This window comes from Columba livia, chromosome Z (genome assembly GCF_036013475.1).
Source record: "Columba livia isolate bColLiv1 breed racing homer chromosome Z, bColLiv1.pat.W.v2, whole genome shotgun sequence".
Classification (NCBI taxonomy): Eukaryota; Metazoa; Chordata; class Aves; order Columbiformes; family Columbidae; genus Columba; species Columba livia.
In genome coordinates, this window is record NC_088642.1 from 53,211,071 (window position 1) to 53,230,669 (window position 19,599).

The 19,599-nt window shown below is 44.0% G+C and overlaps 1 protein-coding gene across 4 annotated transcripts in view; it reads left to right on the forward strand.

Annotated features, from left to right (window-relative positions):
* The first annotated feature begins 7,996 nt into the window (after positions 1 to 7,996).
* Positions 7,997 to 19,599, forward strand: part of TUT7 (terminal uridylyl transferase 7) — a 35,776-nt gene continuing 24,173 nt past the window's right edge. For 2 of the 4 annotated variants that reach the window (XM_065045838.1, XM_065045836.1), the window contains exons 1-6: positions 7,997 to 8,134; positions 10,199 to 10,725; positions 17,079 to 17,251; positions 17,804 to 17,920; positions 18,939 to 19,116; positions 19,443 to 19,531. In XM_065045838.1, coding sequence (XP_064901910.1) covers positions 10,230 to 10,725; positions 17,079 to 17,251; positions 17,804 to 17,920; positions 18,939 to 19,116; positions 19,443 to 19,531 — 1,053 coding nt within the window. In that variant the 5' untranslated portion in view covers positions 7,997 to 8,134; positions 10,199 to 10,229. Of the gene's footprint in view, positions 8,135 to 8,310; positions 8,433 to 9,465; positions 9,489 to 10,198; positions 10,726 to 17,078; positions 17,252 to 17,803; positions 17,921 to 18,938; positions 19,117 to 19,442; positions 19,532 to 19,599 lie in introns of those variants that run through there. The other 2 variants (XM_065045837.1, XM_005508044.3) reach the window with 2 other exon arrangements.

Sequence of the window (19,599 nt, forward strand, 5' to 3'; positions counted from 1 at the left end):
CCTGCTGCTGGTCTTCCAGACAGATGGGGAGGAAGCTGCTTCCCGTAGTCTGAGGGGAATGAAGAATGATTTCAAGGTCTTGGGAAGGACGGTGAAAGACTCAGGGGCTCAAGTGATCTTCTCTTCACTCCTTCCATCTTCAACGGACGATGTGGGATGGAATAGGAAAATTCAGTCTCTAAATGGTTGGCTCCAAGACTGGTGCTACAGGCAGGGCTTTGGATTTTTTGATAATGGTTGGTTTTATAAGACACCAGTCCAGACAGCGTCACGCGGGAAAGGTTTATCTCGCAGGGGCAAAAGGATGCTGGGGCAGGAATTAGCTGGGCTCATTTGGAGAGCTTTAAACTAGGCTCGAAGGGGGATGGGGTTGTAGCTGGGCTTGTCCCAGTGGGGCAGCATTCTAAAACTGATGAGGACTGGGTGGCCTCCTATGCCCCTAGGGAGAAACTGGTGTGCTCTGCTCGCTCCCTGAAATGCCTGTACACCAATGCGCGCAGCATGGGGAATAAGCAGGAGGAGTCAGAATCCTGTGTTCGGTCGGGAGATTATGATCTGGTGGCAATTAGGGAAACATGGTGGGACAGTTCACATGACTGGAATGTGGTCATGGATGGCTATGCCCTTTTCAGGAAAGACAGGCCAGCCAGGCGTGGTGGTGGAGTTGCTCTCTATGTGAGAGAGCAACTACAATGTACTAAATTCTGTCCAGGAGTGGATGACGAGCAAGTTGAGAGTGTATGGGTGAGGATCAAGGGGCAGGCTGGCAGGGGTGACACTGTTGTGGGCATCTGTTACAGGCCACCAGATCAGGCTGAGGAAGTTGATGAGGCCTTCTATGGGCAGTTGAGAGTGGCCTCACAGTCACAGGCCCTGGTTGTTGTGGGGGATTTTAACTTCCCTGATGTTTGCTGGAAGGACCATTCAGCCAGCCAGCCACAGTCCAGGAGGTTCCTCCAGTGCATTGATGATAACTTCCTCATGCAGATGGTGGAGGAGCTGACTAGGAGAGGTGCACTGCTGGATCTCTTCCTCACTGACAAGGAGGGTCTGGTCAAAGCAGTAAAGGTTGAGGGCTGCCTGGGTTGCAGTGACCACGAGATGGTGGAGTTCAGCATCTTGTGTGGCAGGAACAGAATAGCAAGTAGAATTGCAACCCTGGACTTAAGCAGGGCTAACTTTGGCCTTTTCAAGCAATTGCTGGGGGAAATCCCATGGGCAAGACTGCTTGAAGGAAAAGGGGCCCAAGATAGCTGGATTGCATTCAGAGATTGCTTCTTCCACGCTCAGGATCAGAGCATCCCCACAGGTAGGAAGTCAAGGAAGGGAGCCAGGAGGCCTGCGTAGTTGAATAGGGATCTGTTGGGTATGCTCAAGCAGAAGAGAGTTTACAGGTCATGGAAGCAGGGGCTGGCCACTTGGGAAGAACATAAGGCTGCTGTTAGAGGATGTAGGAAAGCAGCTAGGATAGCCAAGGCCTCCTTAGAATTACAGCTGGAGAGAGGGGTCAAGGACAGCAAAAAGAACTTTTTCAAATACGTAGCAGATAAAACTAACACCAGAGGCAATGTAGGCCCACGGATGAACGGGGTGGGTGCCCTGGTGGCAGAAGATACAGAGAAGGCAGAATTACTGAATGCCTTCTTTGTCTCTGTCTACTCTGCTGGAGGCTGTCCTGGGGATCCCTGTACCCCTGAGACCCTGGATGAAGCCAGGTCAATGGAGGAGTTTGCTTTAGTCGATGAGGACTGGGTTAGGGAGCAATTAAATAGTCTAGACATCCATAAATCCATGGGACCAGAAGGGATGCATCCGCGGGTGCTGAGGGAGCTGGCTGAAGTCATTGCTGGACCGCTCTCCATCATCTTTGCCAAGTCTTGGGAAACGGGGGAGGTGCCTGAGGATTGGAGGAAAGCAAATGTCACTCCAGTCTTCAAAAAGGGCAAGAAGGAGGACCTGGGTAATTATAGACCGGTCAGCCTCACCTCTGTCCCTGGGAAAGTAATGGAACAACTTATCCTTGGTGCCATCTCAAGGCATATCAAGGATAAGAGGGTTATTAGGGGCAGTCAGCATGGCTTTACCAAGGGTAAGTCATGCTTGACCCACCTCATAGCCTTTTATGAGAATGTAACAAGGTGGATGGATGATGGCAGAGCGGTGGATGTGGTCTACCTTGACTTCAGTAAAGCCTTTGACACAGTCTCCCACAGCATCCTCACAGCTAAGTTGAGGAGGTGTGGTCTAGACAATAGAGTAGTGAGGTGGGTTGCAAACTGGCTTAAGAAGAGAAGCCAGAGAGTGGTAGTCAATGGTGCGGAGTCTAGTTGGAGGCCTGTATCTAGTGGAGTGCCTCAGGGGTCAGTACTGGGGCCAATATTATTCAATATATTCATTAACGATTTAGACGAGGGAATAGAGTGTACTATCAGCAAGTTTGCTGATGACACTAAGCTGGGAGGGGTGGCTGACACACCAGAAGGCTGTGCTGCCATCCAGCGGGACCTGGACAGGCTGGAGAGTTGGGTGGGGAATAACCTAATGAAATTTAACAAGGGAAAGTGTAGAGTCCTGCATCTGGGCAGGAACAACCCCAGGTTCCAGTATAGGTTGGAAAATTACATATTAGAGAGCAGTGTAGGGGAAAGGGACCTGGGGGTCCTGGTGGACAACAGGATGACCATGAGCCAGCACTGTGCCCTTGTGGCCAGGAAGGCCAATGGCATCCTGGGGTGTATTAGAAGAGGGGCGGCTAGTAGATCGAGAGAGGTCCTCCTTCCCCTCTACTCCACCCTGGTGAGACCACATCTGGAATATTGTGTCCAGTTCTGTGCCCCTCAGTTCAAGAAGGACAGGAAACTGCTGGAGAGGGTCCAGCGTAGGGCAACAAAGATGATTAAGGGAGTGGAGCACCTCCCTTATGAAGAAAGGCTGAGGGAGCTGGGTCTCTTTAGCTTGGAGAAGAGGAGACTAAGGGGGGACCTCATTAATGTTTGTAAATATATAAAGGGTGAGTGCCATGAGGATGGAGCCAGGCTCTTCTCGGTGGCAAACAATGATAGGACAAGGGGTAATGGGATCAAGCTGGAACAAAAGAGGTTCCGCTTAAATTTGAGAAAAAACTTCTTCTCAGTGAGGGTGACAGAACACTGGAACAGGCTGCCCAGGGGGGTTGTGGAGTCTCCTTCTCTGGAGACATTCAAAACCCGCCTGGACGTGTTCCTGTGTGACCTCACCTAGGCGTTCCTGCTCCAGCAGGGGGATTGGACTAGATGATATTTTGAGGTCACTTCCAATCCCAAACATACTGTGATACTGTGAAGATATTGCTGCTTGGGTGGAGAATCTGATTGTAAAAGTATGTCACATAGATTCTCACATATTCAAGAGTCACGCCACTCAAGAACATTGAAGCAACGAGCAGGTGGACCAGGCTGCTAGAATGGCAAACTGGTAACAACAGACAAGAAAAAGGCTAAGGTACTCAGCAACATTTTGCCTCTGTTCCCACACCTCTCCAGTGGATGAACTGCAAGACGAGGACTGGGGGAGCATAGGCCCCCACACTGTAAGAGAACATCGGGTTTGTGACCACCTTTGGAAACTGAACATACATAAATCTCTAAGACCTGATGAGATACACCCCAGAGTGCTGAGGCAATTGGCTGAGGTAGTTGCCAAGCCACTCTCCATGATATTTGAAAAGTCACAGCAGTCAGGTGAAGACCAGTGGTGACTGGAAAAAGGGAAACATTGAAATATTGCACCCATTTTTAAAAAGGGTAGAAAAGAGGATGCCGGGAACTACCACCCTGTCAGCATCACCTCTGTGCCTGGGAAGATCATGGAATGGATCCATCTAGAAGCTCTGCTGAGGCATATGGTGGACAGCCAGGATGGCTTCACCAAGGGCAAGTCCTGACTGACCAACCTAGTGGCCTTCTACAATGGAGTAACTACATCAATAGTCAAAGGAAGGACTACAGATGTCATCTATCTGGACTTGTGTAAAGCCTTTGACACAGTCCCCTGCAACATCTTTCTCTCTAAATTGGAGAGGTATGGATTTGATGGGTGGACTATTCAGTGGATGAGGCACTGGCTGGATGTTTATACTCAGAGAGTAGTGGTCAATGTTAAAACGTCTGGATGGACACACTAAACAAGTAGTGGTCCCTCAAGGGTCTGTACTGGCACCAGTACTGTTTAATATCTTCAGCAATGACATAGACAGTGGGATCAAGTGAACCTTCAGCAAGTTTGCAGATGACACCAAGCTGAGGGATGCAGTTGACATGCCTGAGGAACAGGATGCCATCCAGAGGGACCTGGACAAGCTCGAGAAGTGGGCCCATGCGAACCTCATGAGGTTCAACAAGGCCAAGTACAAGGGCACCTGGATCAGAGCAGCCCCCAGCATCAGTACAGGCTGGGGGATGAAGGGATTGAGATCAGCTCTGCAGAGGACTTGAGGGTACTGTTGGATGAAAGATTGGATGTGAACTGACAATGTGCACTCGCAGCCCAGGAGGCCAATTGTATCTTGGGTTGCACCAAAAGCAGTGTGACCAGCAGGTCGAGGGAGGTGATTCTGCCCTTCTACTCTGCTCTGGTGAGACCCCACCTGGAGTCCTGTGTCCAGCTCTGGAGCCCTCTGTACGGGAAAGACATGAACCTGTTGGAGAGGGGCCAGAGAAGGCCACAAAAATTATCAGAGGGTTGGAACAGCCCTGCTGTGAGGAAAGTATGAGAGAGTTGGGGTTGTTCAAGCTGGAGAAAAGAAGGCTCCAGGGAGACCTTATTGCAGCCTTTCAGTACTTAAAAGGGGTTTATGAGAAAGATGGGGACAGATAGTTTACCAGGGCCTGTTATGACAGGACAAGAGGAGATGGTTTTAAACTAAAGGAGGGGAGATTCAGGCTAGACACAAGGAAGAGATTTTTACAGTGAGGGTGGTGAAACGCTGGAACAGGTTGTCCAAAGAGGTGGTAGATGCCCCATCCCTGGAAACATTCAAGGCCAGGCTGGATGGAGCTCTGAGCAACCTGATCTAGCTGAAGATCTCCCTGCTCATTGCAGGGGAGTAGACTAGATGACCTTCAAAGGTCCCTTCCAACAGAAACCATTCTACGATTGTATGATTCTACGATGGAATGATTCTATGATTCTATGGTTCTATGACTCTACGATTCTATGAATTAAAGTGGTTTAGATTGATCTGGACTGGGAACATAAGAATGAGCTATTTATAGCTCAGTGGGCTCATGACACATCAGGACATTCAGCAAGGGATGCAACACACAAATGAGCTCATGATGAAGGGGTGGACTTGACTATTGATGCTATTGAACTGGTTATCCATGAATATAAAATGTGTGCCATAATCAAAAAAGTGAAGCAGCTAAAGCCTTTTTGGTATAGAGGACAATGGCTGAAGTAACAATATGGGGAAGACTGGCAGATTGATTATATCACACTATCACAAACCTGCCATGGCAACTGTCATGTGCTTTCAATGGTGGAAGTGACTACACCTTTTCAGGTGTAAATGGGTCAGCTCCACTGTCTTCAGGAAAATCTCACCTAAAAATAACTGTCAGACTGCTTTTCTGACTTATCTGCAAGTGGTGCAACCCTCCATTGGAGACAAGTAGCAATATTTTCAGTACTTCTTAGCAGCTTTTCAAGCTGCAGAGTGTTGCAAGAGTGAAATGCTGAGGTGACAAAGACAGCAGATATGGGGTGAGGCTCCAAGAGAGGGCTGAGTCACAGTCAAAACAGGCACTCCACCTCTGCTTCCTGCCACTCCTATGCCTGGGAAATCCCATGCTCATTAGCACTGGTATGGCAGGTTTCTGGTCCTGAATTGGCCCAGTTTGTCTCACAAGACCACAGAATCTTTCTTTTTTTTTTTTTTTTTTTTCTTGCTGATCAAGCTTTCCAAAAGGAAAACAGCCTGTGTCCCACAACACACACAGACACACACACAAACATCCCAAAACCAAAACCAACCAACTAAACAAACAAAACCCCCACCACACACAAAACAAACAAAACCAGTGCTTGTTTGAGCTAAGTGATGTAGTTATGGAGAAACTGGAAATGTAGTAACTTGCTTAAGATGGAGCAAAAAGTCTGTGGCAGATTCAAAACTAGTACTCAATAAATTCCAGATATTATATCTCTTTAAAAACAAAATTTGATTTTGTTTTGCCTAATACTGTGATTTGTTTTTCAAGTTCAGTCTTATGATTTATTTGTGTCTGGCTCATCTTACTTAATTTAGTGAGTTGGATTCTTTAAATATTTTTCAATTTCTCTCTCTTTTCTTTCATTCCAGGTCAATTTAGCAAGATCTGCTAATTTTCTTTCCAATTTCAGCATATTTGTACTCACTATGCTAACTTTACTTTTTTTTTTGCAAAGCTGATTATTGTATCTTCATGTTGCCTATTTAGAAAAAAACAAATCTCAGCTAATGAAAGTCTGGGTCTTGCAAGTATCATGTGCATTGAGTATATCTGACCCTTTTAGCTCAGTTCCTCTTGTATTTGTCTGATCATAGGAAATGCTAGTATTTGAGTATCCAGTTATCTAACTGAAATCTAAAATTTAATCTTGGAGTTTCATAAAGACAACAGGAATTCCGGTTTCATAAAAAATGACGTGAACTTGAGACAGTCTTGCACAGGTGCACTAGTGATGGGCTTCCTTAAAATTAAACATTGTTTGACCTACCGCAGTCAATATGACATGAAATGTTCCGAGCTTGCAGCTGTTGAAACAATTTGATGGAAGGTGGAGGCAAGAGAGGGCTCAGAAATATTCCTCTGTGTGCCACCCCAGCCACATCTGCTCACAGCAATGTTTTTTGTTAGCTAAGCTATCCTTTCATGCCAGACCCTCTCCACAGAGCATCTTGCCAGGAGACTTTTCTTGTTTTGCAGGGGTTGTAGAGCGGAAGGCAAAAATAACTCCCAAGTAGCGATGCAAAGCACTAAGCTAAAAAGTTACAATGTCTTGCCTTTGAAAGGTAGCTTGAGTGATTTTGGGAAGTCTCCACTATTTAACTCCCTTGTGCACATTTTGCTCAGGAAGCCTGGATTGGAATGGAAGTTGAATTCTTGTAAGGACCGTCTCAGGAGGTGGGTTAAGAGCACACTGCCATGAATATGAATGCAAAAGAGCAGCAGGAAGAGACCCTCCTAAAATAGCTGTGATTAGGTAATGAAGAGGGCATGCAGAAACAGGAGGAAGCTGTATGAGGAAAACGCGGAGCCAGAGCAAGCAATATTCACAAAACACACAGCCCACTTAATTCAGTGAGAAGAGTAATTTAGTGGTAAGAGAAGACGCTTCTAACCTACGGGAGACTGTGCCTGCTTTCCCGCCTGCTCCCGGTTTTCCCTCTGCCTGTGATTTGTGTTTCGGGTGGGCGATTTGCTCTGAACACGGGCTGCTGCGAGGGGTGGTCAGTTCCACGAGACCCGCGGGCTACACGCAGTCGCGTTTGGTACGCATGGAGAGGCAACCAACGTTATACTCAGGGACTATTCTGCAGTAGTCGCTTATATTGTACTGGTTTTGCGGTTGCTCTTGCCAATCCTTTTATTTACTGTGGTCTTTCCAGGAAGATGGCTGCAGCGCACACGTTGCACCTGTTTAATTTAGCTGGGTTCCACAGAACCTTAATTGCTGTGTTCCCCCAGCTGCGGGGAAGAGATTTCCACGCCAGCTGGTGGGTTCTGCGTTGGTAGGGCTGGCCGTGACATAAAGCCTTCGCCACCAGAAGGCTGCCTGGACAGCCCTCCGGGACACGGGATCTACCACCCCGCTCCGCAGCGGGTGGGACGCCGGAAGCGAAGAGACGCGCTGGGGCAGCGGCGAGGGGCACTGCTGGGAGTGTTCTCCCGCCCACACGGCTTTCCCGGCCGCTACCGAGTTTAACCTATAGATCAACCTCACGCTTCTCACTCAGGCTCCGCCCCGCCCGGCCGCGGCCCCGGCGAGGTGCGCGCCGGGGGGCGGGGCCGGGCTGCCGGAAAACCCGGGCGGATCGGCCGTCCGGAGGGGTTGGTGCCGCTTCCGCCGCGGCGCAATGGCGGGGTGGCGGTAGGAGGCGGCCCGGCGGCTGGTGAGTGTCCTTCTCCCGGCGGGTGGCGGCCGGGCAAGGCGTTCCCCAGCAGCGGGCGGTGTCCCCCGGCGCCCTCTCCCCCTCAGCCGCCCCTGTGCCTCCCTTCCCGTCCCCTTCCCGGGCCTAGGCCGCGGCCCGCCCGCCCCTTCGCCGACCTCTCCACCCGCGGGCTGTCCGGCTGAGGCGGCGGGGCAGGGCCGAGCGGGGCGGGGGGCTGGTGCGTCACAGTCCCCGCCGCTGCCCTCCACCGGCCGCATGGCTCTCCCCGGCCTCCGCCAGGCCGCTCCCCGGGCCTTCGGTTGGTCGGGGTTGGGGTCGAGGTGGGAGAGAGCTGGGGGCCTGCGGGCCCTCGCCAACTGCTGGGCACTGGACTGGACTGGAAGGGGCGCCGCGTGGAGCCGGGGTCCCCGTGGCGTGTTTCCTGCGTGGTGGTGGTGGAGGCCAGTGTCCTAACACCCGCCTCTGGGTCCCGCTGGCGACTTGGCCGGCGCCGCTCGCTGCTCCTGTCCCTGCAGAGAGCCGAGTGGTCCCTCAGCGGCGCTGCTGCTGACCCCCATGGGGCAGTCCCCGCTGCTCCGGGCAGGCCAGCGGCTCGCGGGGTGGTCGGGCTCCGGAGGCGAGAGTGAACTTCGCCTCGGTGCGCCCTGCCAGTGGGGGGAGCGTGTCGTCATCCGGCCTGGCGGATGGGTGTGGGTGTTGCTGCTGGGGATGACTGTTTTTAGGTCACTCTGAATTTCAGATTTGAGAGCAGTTTCTTTCGTGGAATAGGAAGCAAGTTCAGTTCGTGCCATTTGAAGCTCTTCTTCCAGCTCTTTGCTGGAATGGCTGCTTCTCCACAGTTGCGTGTAACAGGCTATGCATTCAGGTCTTTAGGACAGGAATCTGACCGTTTTGTCACTTATAAGAGCAAAACAATCTCCTCTGCTTGAGAGGAGGTTAAACACTAAAAGCCTCAACTTATAGAAAGCAGACGTGGAGATGGCTAAGAGTGCTTTTGGGGGCTGCAGAGCTTTAAAAAATTAAACCCCAAACAAACCCCTTAAGAAGAACAGGTATCCTACTTCCATATTAAAGGCAACAGAAGGGCATTTCCTGCTGTTTAGGTGCTTCTTGTAAATGCCCTACAGTCTTCCCTACATTCTTAAGCACATACATGTCTTTTGAAAGTGAAAACCTTTTTTATTTGTTTTGTTTGATTGTATGTGGCTTTATTTAAATTGTACGATATTAATTTTTCATGTGACTGCTTCTGCTTACATATATTTAGCCAGTCTCTTGTAGGTAACCCCCCCTTTCAAAATCCACACAGGTTTGTGCTAACATTGAAGTTATAGCTCCCTGGAAATGTTTTACTGTAAGTATATAGATATGACCAAGTTGGGGTATAGCAAGTTGGTAGCCCAGATGTTTCTGAGAATACTAAAATAGTGTGAAATATGAGTGCTTAATACCCAGTAATGTGAGACCTTGGAATGGTGGTGTACACACAATGTGCAGGTTGCACTGGGTAGTGCAGCGTTGCTTCTTAATCATTGCATCAGATTTGCCTGACAGATGGATTGCTGCTCAAAGTCTACATCTGTCTCCTGTGATCACAATTTTAATTCTTAACAAGATGAACAGTGTCTGTTGTGGGGAAGGAGGAATATTCAGATGATTTGGAATGGCTTTGGGGCCATCCTCATTATTGCTTCCTACATATTCAACATGTGACCAAGTTCCTTTGTTCTTTTAAAGCTTTCCTATATGGAGTTATGGCTCTGATGTGGCATTTAAAAAGTAGTTGTCTGTCCTAAAGGTGTCTAGACCTTAATGCCCAAAAAAGCCATAGGCTGTTTCTGCATATTGTGAACCATCCATAGGTGTTAGATATTTTAAGAGAAACCTAGCGGTGTTGAACTGCCTTTTGGATGCTTGAACAAATTATGCTTTACACCAAGGCTTTCTTGCCTTAATGGTATTACAGAGCCAGGGCTTTGCTTGTTGAGATTTCCACAACAAATAATAACTGGTGTTTATCATGTGATTGATTTGAAATTACAACTTTAACTTTTTAATTTCTAGGTGGGAATCACTAAATTGAACAGCAATAACCATGGGAGATGCTGCAAAACCTTACTTTGCCAGACAAAATAAGGAACAGGAGATTTTGCATCAAGAAGAATTGAAAGGAAGTCCTTTACAGAAAGACCACCGAGTCATGGATGAATATGGAAATGGCCATAGCAATAAAATAGATACCAGCCTGCAAAAGAAGAAGGGAGCTCTAGGTCACTATGGAAGCAGTCCCAGGCGAGGACCACGTAGTGTTTTGAGTAGCCCAAATTCACTTAAAAACGCAACTTACGGTCAAGGGTCAAAGTTAAATGATACCCAAAGAGACCAAATTAAGAATTGGGTATCTGATGACCACCATGGTACTTCTGACAACTGGAGAGAGTACAGATCTGTTGCCTGGATTCCTGTGCACAGCAGGACAAGAAAGGACTCTTCTCATGAGGTTGAAGGTTCTGGATACAGAAATGTAAGACGGCAGCTTCAGGAAGAGTTCATGGGTGAAGATATGCCAGACATGCAGCAAAGAAGCTTTGGTAATCAGAATGTTTTATTGTTTTTACTTACCTAACCAGTAAAGTAGCTTTTTCTGTGTGTTAGTGAAAAGTAAAATTTCAAGATTCACTTTAAAGCAAAAAAATAATTTATGTTCTGTCATATATTGCAAGCTACACTGTGTATATATACATATATTTCTAGCTGTACTGTACTGCACCACTTTAAACAAATTGCTACAGCAAATGATACAGAAATTGTTTTATAAATTGTGTTGTCTTTGTGAGTTTGTAAGTGGTAAGAGTAAGTAGATTGTACATCGTGTAGTGTCCCTGTTTGTGGTTTTCCAGGTACAATTTGTTTGAATCTGTCAAGGTTGATAAGGGATGTTTCACTTAGGCTGATACATGGTAAGATTTTGGAGCCACCAGTGAGGTCTGTATTAACATATATTAACAAAGATTGAAAACAATTCCTTGTAGGTATCGTGAGAACTTAATACTAGCAACAGTAATACAGCAATAACACAAAACCGTTTCTCCATGAATACTGAACTTCCCTATGGGCAGTTGGTACTAATAATGGGAATACAAGCCCTTGGTATTGAAATGCAAGAAAGAACAGGCTAAGGGAATGTTGTCCCAAAAGCAGGGTTCTGACACCTGGTGTACCAAAAAACATAGAGAGACAAGACATTGTTTATTAGAGAGCTGTGCAAGTCTGGATGCTTTAATAAAGCCAGCATACCAAAAAGAAAAGTAATGGCCATTATAAATGAAATGTTATCACTACTCATGGCTGTCCTAAAGAGACAGATGGTTACACATTCGCATATTGGTTACGTAATCATTTTAGCATATAATGAGCAAAATCCAGCTAAAGGACAGTTTATCTCACAGTCCCACAGGGAACTGCTGGAGAGAATCCAGCACAGGGCAACAAAGATAATGAAGGGAGTGGAGCACCTCCCTTATGAGGAAGGGCTGAGGGAGCTGGGTCTCTTTAGCTTGGAGAAGAGGAGACTGAGGGGTGACCTCATTAATGTTTATAAATATATAAAGGGTGGGTGTCATGAGGATGGAGCCAGGCTCTTCTTGGTGACAACCAATGGTGGGACAAGGGGCAGTGGGTACAAACTGGAACACAAAAGGTTCCACTAAAGTATGAGAAGAAACTTCTTCACAGTGAGGGTGACAGAACACTGGAACAGGCTTTTGGATGCTTGAAACAAATTATGCTTTACACCAAGGCTTTCTTGCCTTAATGGTATTACAGAGCCCAGGGGGGTCGTGGATTTTCCTTCTCTGAAGACATTCAAAACCTGCCTGGACACATTCCTGCGTAACCTCATCTGGGTGCTCCTGCTCCGGCAGGGGGATTGGACTAGATGATCTTTTGAGGTCCCTTCCAATCCCTAACACCCTGTGATTCTGTCTCGAGATATGTGTTAAAGCAAGAATGAACTAATTGTACAGGCTTCAAAAGGTCTGAAGCTGCAACATCAGAGGTCTCTGTGATTAGGTGTTTCACAAATAACTCTTATCTTGTTAGAGGAGCAGATTGCATTTTCTGGTAGGTTTCATTCTTTTAAGTGATACTGGCTACAATTCTCCCCTTTAGGACTTATTTGCATACATGTATGTATCAGATGAGTCCTACCTTTTCTAAACTGTTTTAGTGGCTGCAACACAGCACTTGGTCACACATTGCAACATGACAATTGCTAGTACAATAATTATGATCAATTTCTTAATCCACATCTGTAAATCAGGAATCCAGGACACCAATCACATCCAAACTTCTTGAAATCTGTAAGTAGTGTTGTTTTCTATACCTCGTGCAAGACTCTGTAGTATGTTTCCAAATGACTACTGAAGGATAAAGTGATCAGTATCATAGGATCTTCATTGAACGTGAGTACCAGAAGGGAGTGTAAGTAGATAAAAGCAGAAAGAGGAAGCTTGAAAAAGAACATAATTAAATAAAATAAGAAAGACCAAGGCACAGATGAGGTGCAGCTAGCACGGAACAACTGCCTTTTAGCAAGAAATCTGCCTTGTTTTAGTTGAGACTGGGGGCCAAAGACAGTATTGATCCCCCTGCTGAGAAGGAAAGCTATTGCTGGTTGATACCAGGAAGTCCAAGAATTAAATGTCCTTTTCCTTTATATCAACTGTTGCTAAAAGATAAACTGTGAACAGATGCCCTGTGTTTCTCCTTGATAGAAGTTGCACACGTAGGCTTAACCTTGGATGAGAAGAGAGCAGAGTAGAATCCTTTCCCAAGTTTGTTCTTGAATTTGCTGGGTGTAATGAACTTAGTTCTATGAAACTTCAGGAACTCACTGAAGAGGATTTATGAAACCAGTGGCGATCATACCTGAGAACTTACTCAGGAAGAGTGAGCTACTGGCATCTAGGAAAGTGGAATTTAAAAAGTTGTATGCAACTTTAATCTTGGGAATCCATTCTTGAACAGATAGTGTAATATACTAGAAGTATTTGAAAGGTAAAAAAGAGGAGTGGCTGACAAGTCAGAAGGCTGTGCTTCCATCCAGCAAGACAGGGATGGGCTGGAGAGTTGGGCAGAGAAAAATTTAATGAAATGTAACAAGGGCAAGTGCAGAGTCTTGCATCTGGGCAAGAATAACCCCAGGTTCCAGTATAAATTGGGGAATGACCTATTAGAGAGCAGCGTAGGAGAAAGGGACCTGGGGGTCCTGGTGGACAGCAGGATGACCATGAGCCAGCACTGTGCCCTTGTGGCCTGGAAGGCCAATGGCATCCTGGGGTGTATTAGAAGGGGGGTAGTTAGTAGGTTGAGAGAGGTTCTCCCTTTCTACTCTGCCCTGGTGAGACTGCATCTGGAATATTGTATCCAGTTCTGGGCCCCTCAGTTCAAGAAGGACAGGGAACTGCTGGAGAGAGCCCAGCGCAGGGCAAGAAATATGATGAAGGGAGTGGAGCACCTCCCTTATGAGGAAAGGCTGAGGGAGCTGGGTCTCTTTAGCTTGCAGGAGACTGAGGGGTGACCTCATTAATGTTTATAAATATGTAAAGGGTGAGTGTCACGAGGATGGAGCCAGGCTCTTCTTGGTGACAACCAATGACAGGACAAGGGGCAATGGGTACAAACTGGAACACAGGAGGTTCCACTTAAATATGAGAAGGAACTTCTTCACAGTGAGGGTGACAGAGCACTGGAACAGGCTGCCCAGGGGGGTCGTGGATTTTCCTTCTCTGAAGACATTCAAAACCTGCCTGGACACATTCCTGCGTAACCTCATCTGGGTGTTCCTGCTCTGGCGAGGGGATTGGACTAGATGATCTTTCAAGCTACCTTCCACTAAGTTACATTCTGTGATTCTGTGTGATTTGTCAAGAAAAAAGTACACCAAGTCCTTCTAATTTATTTCTTTAAAAGGTTGGTCAGTCCCCTATGGATGTGGGAGAAGCAGTTGGTAGATACTGGTAATACTAGTACTGTAGTACTTTAGACACTCTTATGTGACAGTCCTGTAAGTAAACTATAGGAAATTTCTATAAATTAAATTAATACAAGAGACTTGCAGAGCTAATTAGGTAACTATACTCAGAAGATACCAAGGATTTTGTCAAAATGATTGGGAGTATTCAGCAAGTATCTATGAGAATTCTGTCTGATATTTATCACGCTATTCTGATGATGAGTGAAGGCAGCATGCTTTTTAATTGTGTGCTTTTAAATTTGAATAGGCTGTGGAGCTGATAGGAACTGACTGCAGAAAGCAGGAAGGTTAATAAAATAACTTTGCACAGCTGGATAAATGACCTACCTAGAGGATAAAATACAAAAGAAATATATTCAAGTGCCATTATTTAAGTAGAAATGTCAACTGTACAAATAAAGGAGGAAAAGTTATGAAGTAGTGTTTTTTCAGAGAAGAATCTGAAATCATAGCGTATCAGAGGATGATAATGAGTATTCAGCATCGTGGTGTTGTGAGGCACAGAAACAGACTCACAGCCTGAAGTACTCCTTTTTCTGTCAGTCTTCGGTAAATTTAGTAGCAGTTCTCTATCCAGCTTTGGCACCCCACTTGAATGAATAAAATGGAAGCAGTCCAAAGAAGAGCAAGAAGAATGCCAGGGCACATAGAAAGTAGAAACTACATGAATTGCAAACAATCCCCAGTCTTTCTGCAAAAGTAGAGGATAGGGAGGCATGCTAACAGTCTTCAGCTGTCTAGAAAGGTGTTAAAAAGCTGATGTAGTAATCTGGCTTGTGTCTTCCCAGTAGATTGGACACAAAGCAATGGGCCTGAAGTTGAGCAAGAAAGATTCAGATGAGGAAGAAATGGAAAGTTTCCAATGGTAAAGCTAGTGAGGTACTGGAGCGGTTGTCTGGGCAGCTCATGGAGTTTGTACCTGAGGGTACAAACAGGTTAGGTGAGCATTGCTCAGGATTGACAAGGTTCATTTCATCATGCAGTGAAGCACAGGCACAGCATAGCTCATCTTTTGAGGTTCCTTCAAAAGTTCTAATTTGATGTCACATAGCAAATAATTACTAACAATTTTTATTTACATCTTTCTTTTACTTGAAATCTTTCGTGCAGTTGTCCCTTTTCTTTAGTTTTACACCGTTTTACTGTAGCTCATAATGAATGAGTCTACTCAGTCTCTGAGGTGCTGATTTTTTTTCTTGCAGGAGTTCTAACTTTAACCTGCCTCTACTACTTCATGTAGTGATTAAGCTACAATAAGATTGTCACTACTGTAACTACCAAATATTAGAAATATTTCTTTACTTTGTAATTTTTTAAGTTACTTCTTGGTTACAGAAGTAATTGGTAAGTAGGTGGTTGTCATGTGCTTTCCTTCAGAGATGTTAATTTAGTACACATTTTCTCCAAGTTCAGTCTACACTGATCAGTAAAAATGTAGTCAAATGACTGTTGAAAGTCTTAAGAGTTTGAGCAGGAAAGTCACCATGGAAAATGGAAGAGGTGTGTAAAGTTCAGAGACTCAGACTTCTATTTCTTCTCCTTGGAGCTTCCTTTGGAGTATTGTCCCTGCAACCTGTTAAGCCTCATTCTGTTTATTCCAGCATAAACGTGCTGCTGCTGAAATAAATTGTATTACCATTCTTGCACTGTTCCTGTTTACAGTGGTAGCACAGGAATGCTATTTAGTGAACTGAATCAAACAACTAGTTGTAAATACACAACCAGATTGTTTCCCTTTTGCCTGTTATTAGAGACAAAAATTGGGGTCACAGGAAAGAAACTTTGTAAATGTGTTTGGTAGAGAAGTTGTGTTTTCTCTTCATTTTTATTATTATTGCATTTTCAAACCTCATGCTGTGATGGGGCTTTTGGAGTCTAAGGAAGTTGTATAAACTTCCTCAGGAGCAAGGAACTTTAGAAATTCCATGCATCTGGACATCCTGTATAGCTGTTCAAATGGAAGGTAAGATGTGATCTAAAGTAATGTGTGAAAATCTAGCCTGTGTAGATTAATTCCTGAGATTACTTTTACAGGTATTCTTTGGATAAGTAGCAATTGCTGCTTCAAAATTATGACAAAGTTTGCGTAAAAGTAGAAGTGGTGTTCAAATGAATTTGTGACAGAGGTTTTGTTGTAAACATAACAAGCTTTCTAAGCATGTTTATTCTGCCAGTTGCACAGCTTTATTAAGCAATGTGTACAAATACTTAGCAAGTTCGTTGTTTATTGACTTTCATAGCCAATAGTGGTTGATGTGTTTGTTTGTTTTCACTCGTCTGTTTAATAATGTGAATGCAATACTGATCCATATGCTGGTTTAATTGAAAGCCAAGTGACATTAACAGGCAGTTATTACTGGTGATAATAAATTGTTGTATGTCAGCTAAGCCATGGCAGTACTATATCGTAGGGCTCTTAACTCTTACAAGTAATTCAGATCATCTTACACTCAGTAGTTGTGTGATATTCATAGTGGTCTGTGGATCAGTTTGCTTTCTATTTTGTTCGTCTACCTAAGCCTGGCTAGACATCCTGACATCTTAGGATATATTCTGCCTTTTCGTTATAGTGACATACAGCTATGTCTCAACTGGGCAGTGAAATCTGTTGCATTTAGTTTTGAGCTTTTTTGCTAGTTTAACAAAGCTATCTAAATGAAGTTGGTGAGTACAATGGGACAAATAAATGGTTTTTAGTAGTTCGAAACAAAGGTACTATATGTTATGACATAAATATACATTCTTGCTATTGTCAGACTTGCAGAGAACAGATCATGAAACTATGCAAGTTAGACGATTTGTATCTTTGACTTGCCTATTAGCAGAGTGGTAATTAAAGAAAAAAGAAAATGCTCTGTGGTACTCTGAAGTTATTTGACATTATTTGCTCTTATAACTCTTTATAAGAAATGAAGAAACTTAGGCAACAAAGAAGATCAAGAACTAGAAAAGATGAGTGCGATCAAGAGAAAGTGGATGATCCAGTCATAGATGAATCTGTGCTGTCGGCAAAAGAACTTCTAGGGTTGCAGCAAGCTGAAGAACGATTGAAGCGAGACTGCATTTACAGACTGAAGAAGGTGCCACTGTCTTTACGTGTATAGTCCTTTCGTATTATTTTGTTTGTAGATGCAACATAGAAGGTACATTTTGAGCATTTTGTCTGACTGTAGCTAGAAAATTTAGTTGTAGAATTCATGTAGTGTACGAAATTGGTGCTGTTAATGAATTGTCATGAGAAGGCAGGTTATCCTTTGGGTTTTACGATAATAAAGGAAGGCAAGCACAAAAAATGGCAGTTGCTTTAGTTCCTGAATTAAAATCAAATCACTAGATGCTGGGGCAGTGGACCAGAAAAGTTTGTCTGTTTGTCCAGTCAATGTATTTTTCCATGGGAACTGTGTATTTTCCACTGTAAAAGACAAGGTGTTGGCCTTGATTGACCCGATACTACCACTCTTCTGGCATTATACCTGATATGCAATTTTTTTTACTGTGAAGAGGGAGTTAGGAAAGTTAAAGAGAGTATTTCTGGACTTAAGAGTTACAGTCATTCAACTTTGCAATGGTATTGAGTGAAATGAAAGTAATATCTTTCTATACTTTAGGGTTTTTTACTCTCTTTATTTTAGCAACCTCGAAGCTACCCATCAGCAAAATACACCTGCAAACTGTGTGATGTTTTGATTGAGTCAGTGACTTTTGCTCATAAGCATATTAAAGAGAAAAGACACAAGAAAAACCTGAAGGTGAGTTAAGGACAAGAAAAACTATAAAATGCAGATTTATGAAACTGCTCTGCTTCCAAGATCATTCTGCTTGTTGTTTTGTTTTGCTTTGGGTTTTTGTTTGGTTTTGGTTTTGTTTTGGTTTGGTTTTTTAACCATGTTTGAATCTTCTTTAAAACTGTTTCTTTGTGCTACTGGTAAAAAGAGTAAACTTGGGAACTGGACTTTGCTTCTGCCCTCAGCTTTGTAATTTAATTTGTACTTTTTCAAGCCTATTATTATTGAAAGAAGTTCTCATTTCAAGTATAACTCAGTAATATGTTGTTACTGGTGACCAAAGTATAATAAAAAAGCTCTACCAACTGACTCTTCTTATTGACTGATTATGTGTATTCTTCCTAGTTTCTATTTCATTGGCTTATTTCAACAATGAAGAGTGGTTTTTTATCAAGTCCAGAGCAATGAGGAATAGCAAGAAGCAAATATACATGGTATGACAGAGTTAGAAATTATAGCCTATACGTCAGGGTGAAGATTTCAATTCAGAAATTCTGTAAATGAACTATGGAGTATTACAGACTTGTTTATATGTGAAGGAAGAAGTTTTATCTTGAACATAAATATCAAAATAACTTCCAGCATAATCTCAGTTTTACTTCCTGTTTTTTTAAATTAAATGTCTTCTGTTCCTTCTACTTTCTCAGCTTGAAATGGACAAAAATATTTGTCTTCTGCAGGTTTTCTATTTCTTCCTCTTTAACTCCTGCCCTTTCCCATTTCATAGAGGATGAAAGAATTGATGACTTTTTTAACGTTCCAAATACATGTATATGTACCTCTGCACATTAATGAAGTTTCCTGGAATATCTAATTCTTTATACCTGTCAAAGTTACTTTCTTGATGTTCTTTCTTCCAATTGTCTCCACTATTTGGAAAAACCTGTGGTGGTGTTACTTGGGATGAGTTGGCAGGCTTTCATTCCAGTATATTAAGCACCTCAAGAAAATCATTAAAACATCAGTCTTATTATCTTTAAAGGAAAAGCAAGAAGAACAGCTGCTGACAGCTCTGCCTCCTCCAACACCTTCCCAGATAAAAGCCATTGGTGTTGCTATTGAAAATGTAGTGCAGGAGTTTGGCTTAAATAGTGAAGATCTAGAAGAAAGGCTCAACATTAAAACAATGATGGAAAACTTACTGCGTCAAAAATTGCCAGGTATTGTTTGCAATTTGTTTTAAATTCTAGAAGTGGCAACCTTAAAAACAAACAAACAAAACAGTACAGCTCACAAAGTGAAACCTTAATTAAAAACTGGCTAGCTAAATTTTAAATATGAAGGTCATTTGGCCTTCATTATAAGCCTTTAACTAGGAACAGCACAGAAGGCAGGACTTAGTAACACAGTTCGTGCTCTTGGAACATCCTTCTTGATTTCCTGTTGTTATCAAAACTAGGTATGGATTTAAGATCTACTGAATGATGTAAAGTAGCTACTGATTTGGTGGTGTGGTGTAAATGCAGTATCATTCTTATCGTTGCAGAGTGCTCATTCAGATTGTATGGCTCATCCTATAGCAGATTTGGTTTCAAAACTTCAGATGTAAACATAGATATCCAGTTTCCTGCCAGTGTAAGTAAGACCATTTACTTAAGTATGTCTAAGTGGTTTTCAATGCTTGCACCTTTATGTAAATTAGA